Below are 13273 nucleotides of genomic sequence, written 5' to 3' on the forward strand. Positions count from 1 at the left end.
AGGTAAAACTTCGACTTGTTGAGCTAGTACCTTTTAATTTGTTTTTTAAGTTTCATATTTATTATTAATTTATTATTAATTATTCATCAATTTAGGAATACAATTCAACGTGTTTTTTATAATTAAAATATTCAACTTATTACATTTAATTTATAATTATTTATTACATTAAAAAAATGTCCATCTCTGTATTTTCCATGATGCCATAATTAATTTATATTTAATATTTCAAGAACTTCACTGTTCTACACAAAGTGTTATACAACCCCCAAATTTCAATCCCCAGGACAACAACCCTTATTAAGCCGAGCTTGCAACCATTAGCCAGACTAATCATTTTGAACCTGTCGCCTGGCAACGTAGTTACTTTGACAACGGTTAACCGAAAACAAGGGAAAGCGAAGTGAAAACACAAAGAAGTCAACTTTGGCAAAGAACGGCAGCAAAACAAAGAAGGCGAAGAAGAAGTAAACAACTTTCGATTTTTTTTCGGTTGTGGGTGATTCACCGAAATGGGCTTCAAGGGCAAATATCCGCAGATGGTCCGAGAAACGGGCTTTAAGCTGCGGCAATATCGCGATGGTCCGCTGGATTGGAGACTGATGGGTAAGGCATACACTTATTAAATATATCTGACTTATTATTAAGAGTTTTCCCGGACAGGTTCCTATGAAACGGAGAGAATCCTTAGGGAGCAAAACTTTGAGCTGGTGGACAAGGCCCTGGCCCATCTATCGGAGGCTCCTTTGGGCACCGTTCTGGAAACCCACATCCTGGACAGTGGCATTGCCAAATACTTTGTGATGTCGCAATATGCCATTCAGTACCTGCTCTGCTGTCGCACTTACCTGGACGAATGTGTCACGGATTTGAAGGAGGCCCATTCGACAGCCCAGCAGGAGATTGCCACACTACGGAAATCCTTGAGTGAATCCAACAACGAGGTGGTGCAGCTGAACAAGCGAATCACCCAGATCGAGGCCATTCGCGAGGTGGTTTATCCCTGTCATTTGTGTCCCAAGAACTTTATCAGCAACGAGGCGCTGAATGTACATATTGGTCGCAAGCACCGCGTGACCACGCCCCCCAGCCTGACATCCGCCACGGGAAAGGATAAGGATCGGGAAAAGGACACGGATGTGCATTTGATCAACACCATCAAAATGGAGCTGGAGATCAAGCAGCTGAAGGAGCGTCTAAATGCCGCCGAGCGAAATATCAAGGAGCGGAGCACGGGATCAAAACGAGTGAGTCCGCGCCAGGAGCAGCGCACCGTGGGCATTCAAAGCAATCTGGCGGAGCCGAAGGAAAAGGACGAGGGCAGCGGAGAGGCGCGGCAGAGCGAGGCCACCGAAAGGAAGGAGCAGCTCACAGGACTGGCAGAACGGATCAGCACCTTTGAGGAGTGGCAAACGGAGCTCAAGCAAGGCAATGAGCAGTTCATAAAGGTAGGATCATGTACTCCTTCCAGTAGCCACTAATGTTCATCCTTTTGTGACACCTAGGATATTAATAAAAGACTCGAGGGCTTGAGCCACGCCCTTGAGCAGAGCAAACAGGCATCCGCCAACACGCCTCCTCCGCTGGAAGATCGTGTTACCACGCCCTGTTTGGAGGATCTGGAGCGCATTCTGACCGAAAAGGTGGCGGAGATTGGTAAGATCAGCGCCAACAAGCTGGAGGAGGTGGTTTTCCACCTCGAAATGGGCTACAAGGAGAAACTGGAGGCCTTGGAGCGGGAGCTCAAAGAGCTGAGTGTGCGAAAGGAGCAGCCTGAGCCCGTCCAGAACTTTCCGGCTGCATCCAAGATACCCAAGCCGATGGGTCGCAAAGAGGAATCCAATATGGAACGCATTCGAAAGCAAGTGGAGAGCGAATTTCTCAAAAAGAAACGGGACGACGACACTTATTCCATTGAGGAGGCGCCGCGGAAAAGCCCGGAAAAACCATTTTCACAGCTGGTGACCCAAGTGCAAGTGCATGAGAAGGAGCAGCCGAGTGCTGGAAGTTCGGGCAGCAATCCAACCTATACGAAATCCCCTAGGGAACCTGTTCCCAACAAGCCGGAAACGCGGGAAACTACGGATATCAGTGAGAGTTTGAGCCAGGAGGAGATCGAGAATGCCGAGGAGCAAAGCCGAACGGAGGAGGAGGGCACTGAGGTGTCAACCTCCGAATCAGAGGCACCCAGGGAACCGCCAAAGCCAAAAAATACCAAGCCTCCTGCAAGGATCATTAAGTCAGTGTCTTGATTTAAAGCCGTTTTTGACTGGTCATTAAGCTATTGATCTAAATGATTCCTATGTTTTCAGAGCCCCTCAAAAACCACTCACCCGCAGGGATGCTCGAAAGATGGTCAACCGGATGCTTATCCCTTACGGGTTCGATATGAAGTCCAAGGGAATTTCCCACACCTCCCTAAAGAGGGTCAACTCTGAGCTGGCCGACCAGCGGAATAAACTGAAACTGGTAAGCCAAAAATTAAATAACTTTAAATTAAACAGGCAATAGTAACTCTTACCCTCTTCAGCAATATCCACATTTCTATGCTACGCGAAATCGTATACGCAAGTTCGTGGAGAAGCTCTGCTCCGCGAAGTTCTCGGATCGTGCTGAAGTGCTGCTCAAACACACAAGCCCATTGAAACCCATGGAGGCCCCCAAGAGGAGGATCCAAAGGTCGGTCACTTCGGAGAAGTCGGAAGAGGATATAGCCAACTCGCAGGACGGAGAGCAATCGGAGGGCAGCGAGCAGCAGTCACGAAGTTCCAGTCCCCGACGGACGATTAGTAGGGATTTCAAGGCCCGTCTAGAGGAGATTCTGGTCAAGCCGGCGGCCACAGTCAGAGGAGCTTCCAAGTCGGCGTTGAGCACCAGGCCGGTCCCGCTGCCCAGGAAGCGGGTTATGTTCAACACCCTTAGCAGCGGAAAGAGCTTCAACGACAGCGATGATAACTTTGAATAAGAAAATATTGAAATCATATTTTTTTTTTGTTTTTTGTTTGGGAAAGCTTGAAAAATTACAAATCTTATAGAAGTGTGTTGCGATCTTGATCTCGAGTGTTTATTTTAAGATACAGATACAGAAGATACAATACAGAATATATACATTTTTTTATTAAAATCAAACGTTGGCCAGTTTACTATCTAATTTAGAAACTGGAAAGCCAAACAACATCGAAACACTTTTTTTGAACCATCTTGTACTTAATAGAACTTTTTTTTACCAGTTAAATACTTCTCTTTTATTCTACCAGTAAAAAGTATATTAAAAACGGGAAAATATTAAAAGCTGAAACGAATCTTCAAATATAGGTGGCTATATTTTAACACAATAAATTAGTTTCTAAGCAAATTTTAAAATAGTGCGGGTTAAAAGTAACTGTTTTGTTTAGCCTCGCATTCTTCGGTCACACTGGCTTCCAGCGATAGGTTTGTGCCAAGAATCGATAGGATATCGGCTCGTTTTGTAAACAATCGACGTCACTAACCAACGTAGGAGAAAATTTTGTAGTACGTCGCGAATATAACGTGCAATAAATGCAATAAAAGATCAGCTGGCGATCCCAGACGAATCCGGACGATTGAAAGCACCCAACCGTACAGGGGCCAGCATCGCGAGGCAGTGAATCCGGGCATCCGGTTGGACAGAGGGGCGAAACCGAGTTTCCATCCGCACACGGACACGGCGCAGACACACACAGGCGCACGCAGCCCGTGCCCATCGATGAAATAACATACATAACGAACGTATACCGAAAATACATAGGTTACGGGAAATAGCAGTAGCACGAATCGGCGGAAAAGCGAAATTCGGGGAGCGGAGCAACCGGGCCACAAACATGTCGGATAACATGAACATCGACAGCATTATATCGCGTCTGCTGGAGGGTAGGTTACCCCACAAACCTGACTCCCCCCTTTTCCACCTGCCGCATCACCACCACCCACACTCTTATCACCTCATCCCAATTATCCATGTTTGTTTGCAGTGCGCGGTGCACGTCCGGGGAAGAACGTGCAGCTGTCAGAGAGCGAGATCCGGAGCCTTTGCCTCAAGTCGCGCGAGATTTTCCTGTCGCAGCCCATCCTCCTGGAACTGGAGGCTCCGCTGAAGATCTGCGGTGACATACACGGACAATACTACGACCTCTTACGCCTCTTCGAGTACGGCGGCTTTCCGCCGGAGTCAAACTACCTGTTCCTTGGCGACTACGTCGACCGCGGCAAGCAGTCCCTGGAGACGATATGTCTGTTGCTGGCCTACAAGATCAAGTACTCGGAGAACTTTTTCTTGCTGCGCGGCAACCACGAGTGCGCCAGCATCAACCGCATCTACGGGTAAGCAGGGGTTTCCTGGGCTTTAATAATGGGAAATGGCTAGTCACTTCCGTTTAGATTAACTTTATTTAATGACACCTAGAAATTCAATTTGAAATGTTGCCTGGAATTTTCTATTGAAGTTCACCTTTAAGTGCAATTTATGTCTCAAGTCTATTTAACCTTTAAGTAATTAATGTTGAGATCCATATTTTGGCTTTTAAGTGATACAAAAAAAGCTTTAAAATTTTCTTAAGCTGAGTTTAGCTTTATATTAATTAAAAACCCTACTAGTTTCAATTTCCTTTTCAAAACTAAAGACTACAGAAATTAGAAACGAAACCTTTGAGATGAGAAACACTTCTCACCTTTATTGCCTTAAATGTTTGCAAATGCCACGTTCTATATCAATAATTTATAAGATTACTCAACTAATTACACTTAACTGGCAGGTTCTATGACGAATGCAAACGTCGCTACACCATCAAGCTGTGGAAAACGTTTACGGACTGCTTTAACTGCCTGCCGGTGGCCGCCATCGTGGATGAGAAGATCTTCTGCTGCCACGGCGGCCTAAGTCCAGATCTGTCGTCCATGGAGCAGATTCGGCGCATCATGCGCCCCACAGACGTCCCCGATCAGGGCCTGCTGTGTGATCTGCTGTGGTCCGATCCGGATAAGGATACCATGGGCTGGGGCGAGAATGATCGCGGTGTAAGCTTCACATTCGGAGCAGAGGTGGGTCCTTCAAATTACAAATTATGATAGGTTGGTTGATACTTATGATTTCGCTTTTTCAGGTTGTGGGTAAATTTTTACAGAAGCACGAATTTGACCTGATCTGTCGGGCCCATCAGGTGGTGGAGGATGGCTACGAATTCTTCGCCAAACGTCAGCTGGTGACGCTCTTCTCGGCGCCCAACTATTGCGGGGAGTTCGACAATGCGGGTGAGTGATGATCATGCGCGGACTTTAGCCGGAGATAAACATTGTTTATTTGGGCAAGGCTTATGAAGCACCCTTGTAATCGTTGAATTTAGTGATAAGCTGCCGGCAAGTGAAAGCTGACAGCCACATTAAATTTTCAAATAGAAATTGCGCCTTTTAAAATAATCAATAATCAATACCGAGAATATAGCGGGCAATTATTGTCTCTCGCTCCCGCTAAATTGATTAATTACTATCGATTACGTTTGCAGGTGCCATGATGTCCGTGGACGACACATTGATGTGCTCCTTTCAGATATTGAAACCCGCCGACAAGCGACGATTTGTTTATCCCAACTTTGGCAGCTCAGGACGTCCTTTGACACCGCCGCGCGGCGCCAATAATAAAAACAAGAAAAAATAAACGTTGGACACCTCGAACAATGCACAACAACAGCAACTACAAACGGCCACACACCCACACAAAAATAGGGAAAATGGAAAGGAAAATCCGTGTCCACATGCAACGGAAAGCGCAGAAATTTTGTTTTTATCGAATACGTGTAATCGAATCGTGAGCAACGTTATAAGGGGTATATGAATCTTTACAAATTAGTCTATTTTTCATTTGAAAAAACAAGAAAGCAAAACGAATCGAATGGAATGAAATGAAATCTACAAAAAACAAAACACAAATCGAGACACTTTAGTTCAAACTAATGGTAGTGTAAGACACTGCATAAGCAAGAATATTTTATCTCCTAATGTATTAATTTTGTTATAGTTTTTCCTTGCGCAAAGCCAACATACACATACACACACACACATGCTTAGAACACCCGTACAGTAGATACGAAAAGTGCACGCACCGGTTGTATTTTAATTTGCATTTCTATTTCGCACAGCATTTTATTTGAACCTACTTCGGCGCATCTTAAGCAGTCTTTTTGGCAATGGTTTTTAACCACTCTTCTGTTCTTCCCATTTTTTTTTTGCGTGTCTAAAAGAATATTAGCAAATGGTAAAAATGTTAACTTTTACGTTAATTAAACTGTACGAGAATGCTTTTAACTGTGAGTTGAGTTAACTACATATTACATATGTACTCGAAGCACGGTTTATTTTTGTAATATTGTCTTAGAAATTTTACATCGATACATGTTTACTTAGTTTTAAAATGAGGAAAGCAATTTTAGTTGCAAGCTACATAAGTTTGAATTGTTTACACCAAAAATATTAAAATAAACAAATAATGTGTATATTTTTTTTAACTGTTTGCGTTACACACACACTCACACACCGCCGTCATACAAACACGCACACAGCATTCAAACCGCAAGATTTTAAGGAAAACCCAAAAAGAAAACTTGAACTTTTCACATTAGTTAAGGCGCATGCTTTCGAGCGGCACTGTGTGCTCTCTGCTGATGTCAGCGACAAGGCAGATAATGTTACCCCTCCAAGTCCCCCCACTCGAAAGGAAAGCAGACCCAGTCCCATGCTCATTAAATGCATGCGAAATCCACACACGAAAAAAATCGAAACAAAAATATACAAGTAATAAAATATTTGTAAGCAGCAGCGCAACAAACGCAAACAGACACGGTTTTTGTACATGTACTTGTATACTTTGTGTATTTTGCATTCTACAACTACTGTCGGTACATTCTAGTGCTAATAGCCGCCACATTCAATTACAAGTATTATGCCCAGGCAGGCAGCGATCCGGAGCGATGCAGCCTGACGCAACTTACCCAAAATGGTTTCGTTTGTATAATCCCCCGCCCGACAACCAAGCAAATCTATTAACAATCGCGTAACCTATGGAAAACAAAGGCAAAACATATGAGTCCTCGTCTATTTCACACTCTAGTACTCTGTTCAATGTTGTAATGAATTCAACGTATATTTACGACTATATATGTACTTGTAATATCGCGATCCAGTACGACATCGGCTGTTTTCAAACCCCAACACAAGTCATAAGAATTCTATAACGTAAATCGTAAAAACATAAAATCCAAATGTAATTGACTTCAAGATGGAAATTAGAAAAGACAAAGGGGGAAAGAAGAATTACATTAAAGCGCAAATGGCAAAACATAAAAATAAAAATTATTTAAAAAAAATTATACAAAAAAAAGGAACAAAAAAATAAAAATTAAACAAAATGAACACAATGACGAAGCACTTGTAACAAAATAGCACTGTTTTATTAAAAGAAAAATTGAAATACATACTAGCAATACAAAAATTAAATAAAAAAATGTGGTTTTACTGGATTAGGATATTTTAAAATGACTCCTTTGGTTGCAATAATCGATTAATTAATTTTTTTTTATGGTTTTTGTAGTTGTCTCATTATTGAGGTTTCTTCTAAACATGTAAATTGACTTATTTTTTTATCTTAAATCTATAGATCTTTTGACCATAACCGTAGGTGAAAAATGGTATATTTATAACAAATATTAGTTAGTCCCTAAATGGGCTGTTTTTTACTTAAGACAAATTTAAAAAAATTAAAATTAAAAAATATTATTTACGCATTAAAAAGTATTTTAAAAAAGACACATATTTTTTATTTTAATCAATATCAAAAGTCTATAAATTTAAATATTTTATAAATCAGTTTTTCTATATGGCTTTGCTTTAATATTAACTAACTGCTAAGATTGTTGGCTTTATAGTACCTTACACTCATTGTGTGTCAATTGTATCTAAGGGCACAACTCTTGCCCAGCGGAGCACACATGGCGCCCGTGCCCCTGCCCCGCCTCTCCTCGTCCTGCAGCCTCAACTGCAGCAACTTCTGCCGCAGGGCGTAGGGCGTGGTGGTGGTGCTACTACTAGGGACTCCTCCGGACTGCCTGCTCTCATTGGCCCGATCTTTGTTCCACTTGTCCGCGTTGCTGGCGTTCAGATTATCGTAGGCCTGCTGCAGGCGCAGCTCATCCTGCCGGCCATCACTGAAGCAATCACGGGCATTCATCAGGCGGAAGTGCTGCAAGGCCTGCAGTTGCTGCAGTTCATCCATGGATTGCTGTTTACTAAAGCACTGAGCTGGGCGCGGTGATGGCGATGGCGATGATTTGCCAGTGTAAACCTGACCCTGACCTTGGTTCCTCTGGCGACTGGCGACGCATGCGCTCTGCTCGTAAAGTCGTCGATTGTCCGTGTACTTGTCATAGTTGTTGGTGGGACTGGCACTGCTGTTGTTGGAGGTGTCAACACCTCCTGTTCGCTCCCAGCCCCATCGCAAAACCTTGGCCCTGCTCTGCTGGCGTTGCTGGGAGGAACTGCAGCTGCAGCTGGAGCAGTGACTCACCGAGGTGGCCGTGGAGTTCCGTCGACTGAAGTCATTGGCCAGCTCGGTGCTGGAGTGTCCTAGGCCGAACTTGGGCGGGGCTTTTAGGCTGGGACGCTTTATGAACTGCGTGGGGCGTAGGCTTTGTCTGGAGGATGAGGTTACCGACCTGAGATCACCACGTTGATGCTGCTGCACTGGATATTGGTATTTTTGCAGGGGAATATGTTGCTGATGTTGCACACTCCCCGATCTCATGCCACCGCAATTGCATCTTTGCATTCTTAGATGTTTCTTATAGCTTTTTCGATGATTAGAATATATTTTTTTTCGGAAATTGCTGGTCCCCCAAACGGATTGCGTGCCCACTGAATGTTAAGAGAAGACTGACGACAACCGGTTTCGACACTTATGGCCTGGTGCTCTATCACCAATCATCGTACCATACATACCGTTAGCCGGCTCACTTAAGCACTCGCATATCGTTTGTTTATATTTGAACAACAATTGCAACAGTTTCCATAGACACATGTCGAGGTCCTTGGACTGTTTATTTTTGGCCAAACAATCACACATAAACACCCATACCCACACGCACTCATGTGCATCTCAAAGCCCAGTTGGACAAAAGAATGTGCTGGCCAAACGAAAGACTTAGGCAACAAACTTGAATTCGGCACCATGAAGTGGTATTGAAGAATTAAACTCAAAGAATAGTGTTGTAAAAGATGTAAAACTTTTGCTATGTAACTGTGAAAGGCCAGATTTCATTAATGATGCAACATGCATGTCTATATTTTAAATTTATTGTTTATCATTATCGCTTTAATGTCAGTGGTTAAAAATTTTTTAAAAATGGTTGACAAGATACCCTTTGAGCTAATGTGGGGAAGGTACATAATAATTGATCATAATATTTATTGACCCCAAAATATTAATTCTGGTTTTCCTTTCCCTTTTCAAGCATTTTGTAATTTTCGAATTGGGGTAACATTTCTATTTTGGTTACTTTTAAAAGTAGGTTGTGCTTGTTTTATTCTTACAGTTAATTTAAATTGCCTATTCCAAAAGATTGGTCAATCCGCTAATGTTGATTTCAGCACTCAAATGTTGCCAAATCTTGACCCAATAAAAACTAGTTCCTGTGCACTTGTACAATACACTCTAAGCCCGGTCAAGTGACTAAATGAAGTGGTTCGATTCGACTTCCTCGAAGATAGCGAACCATGAAATTTTATTGCCCTGGTTATTGGATAAGCACTATACCCTATATAACAGCCTGAGAAAAAGACCCCCAATTACTTGGGCATTCGATAACAGGCGGGTAGAGTTCAATGAACCTGATCGAAGAGGAAAATGAAATCGAAAGGGCAACACAGGGTTGCTGGGTGGCTCGGTCATTGGTCACTCCGTGGTTGCCAGTGGCGGTTGTTTGTTGGTTGTTGGTTGCCTGTGCTGGTTGGCCTGGCCAAAAGCGGCGAGCCGGAAAGCAAAAGTGGTTCGCACACTGGCTCGCTTTATGGGCCAAAGCTCTTTCGATGCGATCGAAACCCCATCGATTCGGAAGCTTTCCGATGTCAGACATTGAAAGCCGACTGCTGCGCTGGCGCCGCAGCTGAAGCTCGATATAAAAAGGCGATCGGCGCACGCATCCCGTGTACACAGTGATAAGTCTCCGGCCAGAACCACCTGTAACCTCCTTCGATACGTTTAATATCGCGCGCGTGCGGAATCTTTTCGAGCCGAGTGTCAATTGAAGTTACTCTTGGTCAACCGATTTCTGCATCCGATTTCGTACTTCCCCCCGGACCAGATATGTCAAAATACACGCTGCTACTGCTGCTGCTAATCGCTGCGGTTGCGCAGGAATTAACTGTATCGGCTGCGCAAGATTTGCGTAAGTACTAAACCAAAAAAAAAAAAAAAATAAGAAATAAAGAAAAGGAAAAAATCAGCAAATCCATCAACAACTACTGCTTCAAATCAAAAGTGCAAAAAAATTATAGGTCGTATTTGCTTTAGCGCTATGCTTCGACTATAACCATTTGTTTGGCACCACATTTATGGTTAAAACGTGATCGATATTGCTTATAGGCTGGTTAATTTCGTTTTGGAACTCGGGTCTTGGCCTGCAGACCTGAAGGTCGGGTTTTGTAAAAATTCTCTAATGGCTCTGACGGGCATGCAAATTGGTGTGACATTACAGTAAATATCGGCAGACAGTCACGCCGGCTAAGCTAAAGCTACCGATTCAAATCGGGATTCTCGAAAAGTAAACATCTTACATTCTTGAATTAAAAACCCTTTAAATCACTTAAAATAATTCAAGTTTTTGTGGATAATGTAAAAGATGTTACATTTTCAAATCATGTTTACCGTGCATTTTTTTTTGTCCAAAAAAATAACCAATGGTTATATCTCTAGTGGAAATGAATTTTGTTTTTGCCAGCTGGTTAAATTACTTAAGGTCAAAGGATTTGTATATATATAAAAACTAAGTTTTTGCTTTCATTTAATTGCAAGCTAATAAGCTAAGATAATTAGTCTTAGGACTTTCCCAAAAAACTAATAAAAATTTCCAAGTCGTGAGAAAAATTACCATATTTCTAGGAAGCGCTTAAAAAGTAATGGGATATTTTTAAGCTAATAGTTGCAGCAATTATAAACAAGAATAATTGAGGAGAGCAATAAAAAACAGGCAATAAAAGCCAAATTTTATGCTTTTCATTGGCGTGTTGCTAAATGGTCAAGATCAATTAAGATCAGTTGTTGGTGGCATTAGGGGTTTCCCCCAACCATTGGCTACTGTACCCAGGTGTTATGCAATTGTAACCATCGTCTGCAAACAGGTTGCTCTTGGCCGGTCCAGTTTGACGCTCCAGACAGTCCACTGATCCACATTCACACTTACACTTCCGCTTGTGACACAAATTTACGCGTATCGCCGAGAAGGACATGTAACCAACTGATTTTGATGTTAATTAATTTGCACATTCCGCAGGCCTACGGTTTTTTTCCGAGTGTGGCTGATTAATGAAACCGTTGACATAGGTCATGAATGCCCCTTTGTCTTCTCAATGTATTCATGACAAATGGCCCCTCGCATCGTGCGCTTCAACTTGACATTGAGCCACTTAAATATGCTAGCTCACTGCTTCTTCTCATATATATTTATCTGCGTTTTTTTTTTTTTTGGTTTTTGTCGTGGACACTTTTGTTTTGTTTACAAACAAGTTTTGTGGCCAACGAACTCTGGCCACTGATGCTGGCCCAATTGCAGGCTGTTTCTGGCCAGGGAACTTCCGCAATCCGCAAGATAGCGATTTCAATGTCATGATCAAGCTACTTAACCGATTTCTGTCTCACCTTTGCAGCCGAAGGCTTTCCCAAGTGCAAACGGGATGCGAACTTCGACAAGTGCCTGGTGGATGCCGTCAATGTGGCGATACAGCTGCTGAAACCTGGTAGGTAATCACTCTGATTTGGCCGCGATTAAGAGGCTAATGGTTATTCTTCCCGATCCGTTGGCAGGCAACAAGGAATTCGGCATCCCGCCCCTCGAGCCGCTGACCGTGAAGAAACTCGTTATAGACGCCGGCAATGCGCCAATAAATCTGCGCCAGGCCTTGAAGAATGTGAAGGTGCACGACATGATCTCCACCAGCAAGATCCAGCGGTACAGGTAAGTTTAACAAAAATAAACAAAATTTAAGATTTGAATAGCTGTAAATTAACAGAATACTCATTTAAAAAAAAAATACAAAATTCCTTTAATGAGAAAATTTTATATTTCTTTAGTCTCTCAACTAAATGAAGTAAGTTTAGATTTATTTTAATCCACAAAAATGTTGTTGTTTTTTTTTATTGATATGATTGACTATTTAAATATTTGTATTTGTATTTTATTATAAGGTTAGGGTTTTTTTATATAACTGTAAAAAGTCTGTAATTTTACCTATTTTCATATTAATTTTTGAAGAACAGCGAAAGCTAGATAATATAATGAACAATACTTACATATATGTTACTTAAATATTTTCTTAGTCCAAATTCCAATAATTGTATTTATAAATAAATAATTTTAAGAATTGTGATACTTATGTATCGTTGATTTAATGGAACCTTTTTTACTTTCAGAACCGATCTCGAGAAGCACTTGATTATCTGTGATAGCCGAACGGACCGGATCGAGATGATCGGGGACTACGAAATGTCTGGCCGCATCCTGCTGTTGCCCATTACTGGCCATGGAAAAGCTAATGTCACCCTGATCAATACAAAGATTGAGCATCGCCTGATCGGAGAACCCTTCGAGAGGGATGGTGTGAAGTATATGCGGCTCAAGGACTATCGCGTGGCTTTCGATCCCAAGAGGGTGTACATGAACTTTGAGAACCTTTTCAACGACAAAACCCTCTCTGACGGCATGAACAGATTTCTCAACGAAAACTGGGAGACGGTGTTCAATGAGCTGAAGGTCGGTTATGCCAAGAGTTTCGGTCTCATCTTCCGGGAGTTGTCAAATAAACTCTTTGAGAAAGTGCCCTTTGATAATATATTTTTAAGTTAAGTGCTTATTTTCTTACCTATTAGGTAACGCCTAATTTATGTTACTAATTAGTTAATAAAGGACTTAAAACATTTATCTCGGCCTTATTTATTTGCAAATCCCTTTAGCAGTGTAAATTCCAGCTTAGTCATATATAATCAAATACTTACAGC

At 42.2% G+C, this 13273-nt stretch overlaps 4 protein-coding genes across 4 annotated transcripts; 3 read left to right on the forward strand and 1 right to left on the reverse strand.

Annotated features, from left to right (window-relative positions):
• Window positions 1-409: 409 nt before the first annotated feature.
• LOC128266549 (cilium assembly protein DZIP1L) lies at window positions 410-2968 on the forward strand. Its single transcript, XM_053003139.1, has 5 exons — window positions 410-606; window positions 664-1448; window positions 1506-2239; window positions 2313-2469; window positions 2531-2968. Exons 1-5 carry the CDS (start codon window positions 513-515, stop codon window positions 2963-2965), a joined length of 2205 nt encoding a protein of 734 aa, XP_052859099.1. The 5' UTR covers window positions 410-512; the 3' UTR covers window positions 2966-2968.
• A 487-nt stretch (window positions 2969-3455) lies between these two features.
• On the forward strand, window positions 3456-6506 carry LOC128266553 (serine/threonine-protein phosphatase alpha-1 isoform). The gene is made up of 5 exons (XM_053003144.1): window positions 3456-3891; window positions 3993-4341; window positions 4773-5058; window positions 5121-5268; window positions 5520-6506. Exons 1-5 carry the CDS (start codon window positions 3843-3845, stop codon window positions 5669-5671), a joined length of 984 nt encoding a protein of 327 aa, XP_052859104.1. The 5' UTR covers window positions 3456-3842; the 3' UTR covers window positions 5672-6506.
• Window positions 6507-7894: 1388 nt separating this feature from the next.
• Window positions 7895-9193, reverse strand: LOC128266554 (uncharacterized). The gene has a single exon (XM_053003145.1). The coding sequence runs from the start codon at window positions 8831-8833 to the stop codon at window positions 7955-7957; it is 879 nt and encodes a 292-aa protein (XP_052859105.1). The 5' UTR covers window positions 8834-9193; the 3' UTR covers window positions 7895-7954.
• Window positions 9194-10206: 1013 nt separating this feature from the next.
• LOC128266556 (protein takeout) lies at window positions 10207-13194 on the forward strand. Its single transcript, XM_053003146.1, has 4 exons — window positions 10207-10448; window positions 11926-12015; window positions 12083-12233; window positions 12689-13194. The coding sequence occupies exons 1-4, from the start codon at window positions 10367-10369 to the stop codon at window positions 13119-13121; spliced, it is 756 nt and encodes a 251-aa protein (XP_052859106.1). The 5' UTR covers window positions 10207-10366; the 3' UTR covers window positions 13122-13194.
• Window positions 13195-13273: the final 79 nt, after the last annotated feature.

The sequence above is a fragment of the Drosophila gunungcola genome, chromosome 3R (assembly GCF_025200985.1).
Source record: "Drosophila gunungcola strain Sukarami chromosome 3R, Dgunungcola_SK_2, whole genome shotgun sequence".
NCBI lineage: Eukaryota > Metazoa > Arthropoda > Insecta > Diptera > Drosophilidae > Drosophila > Drosophila gunungcola.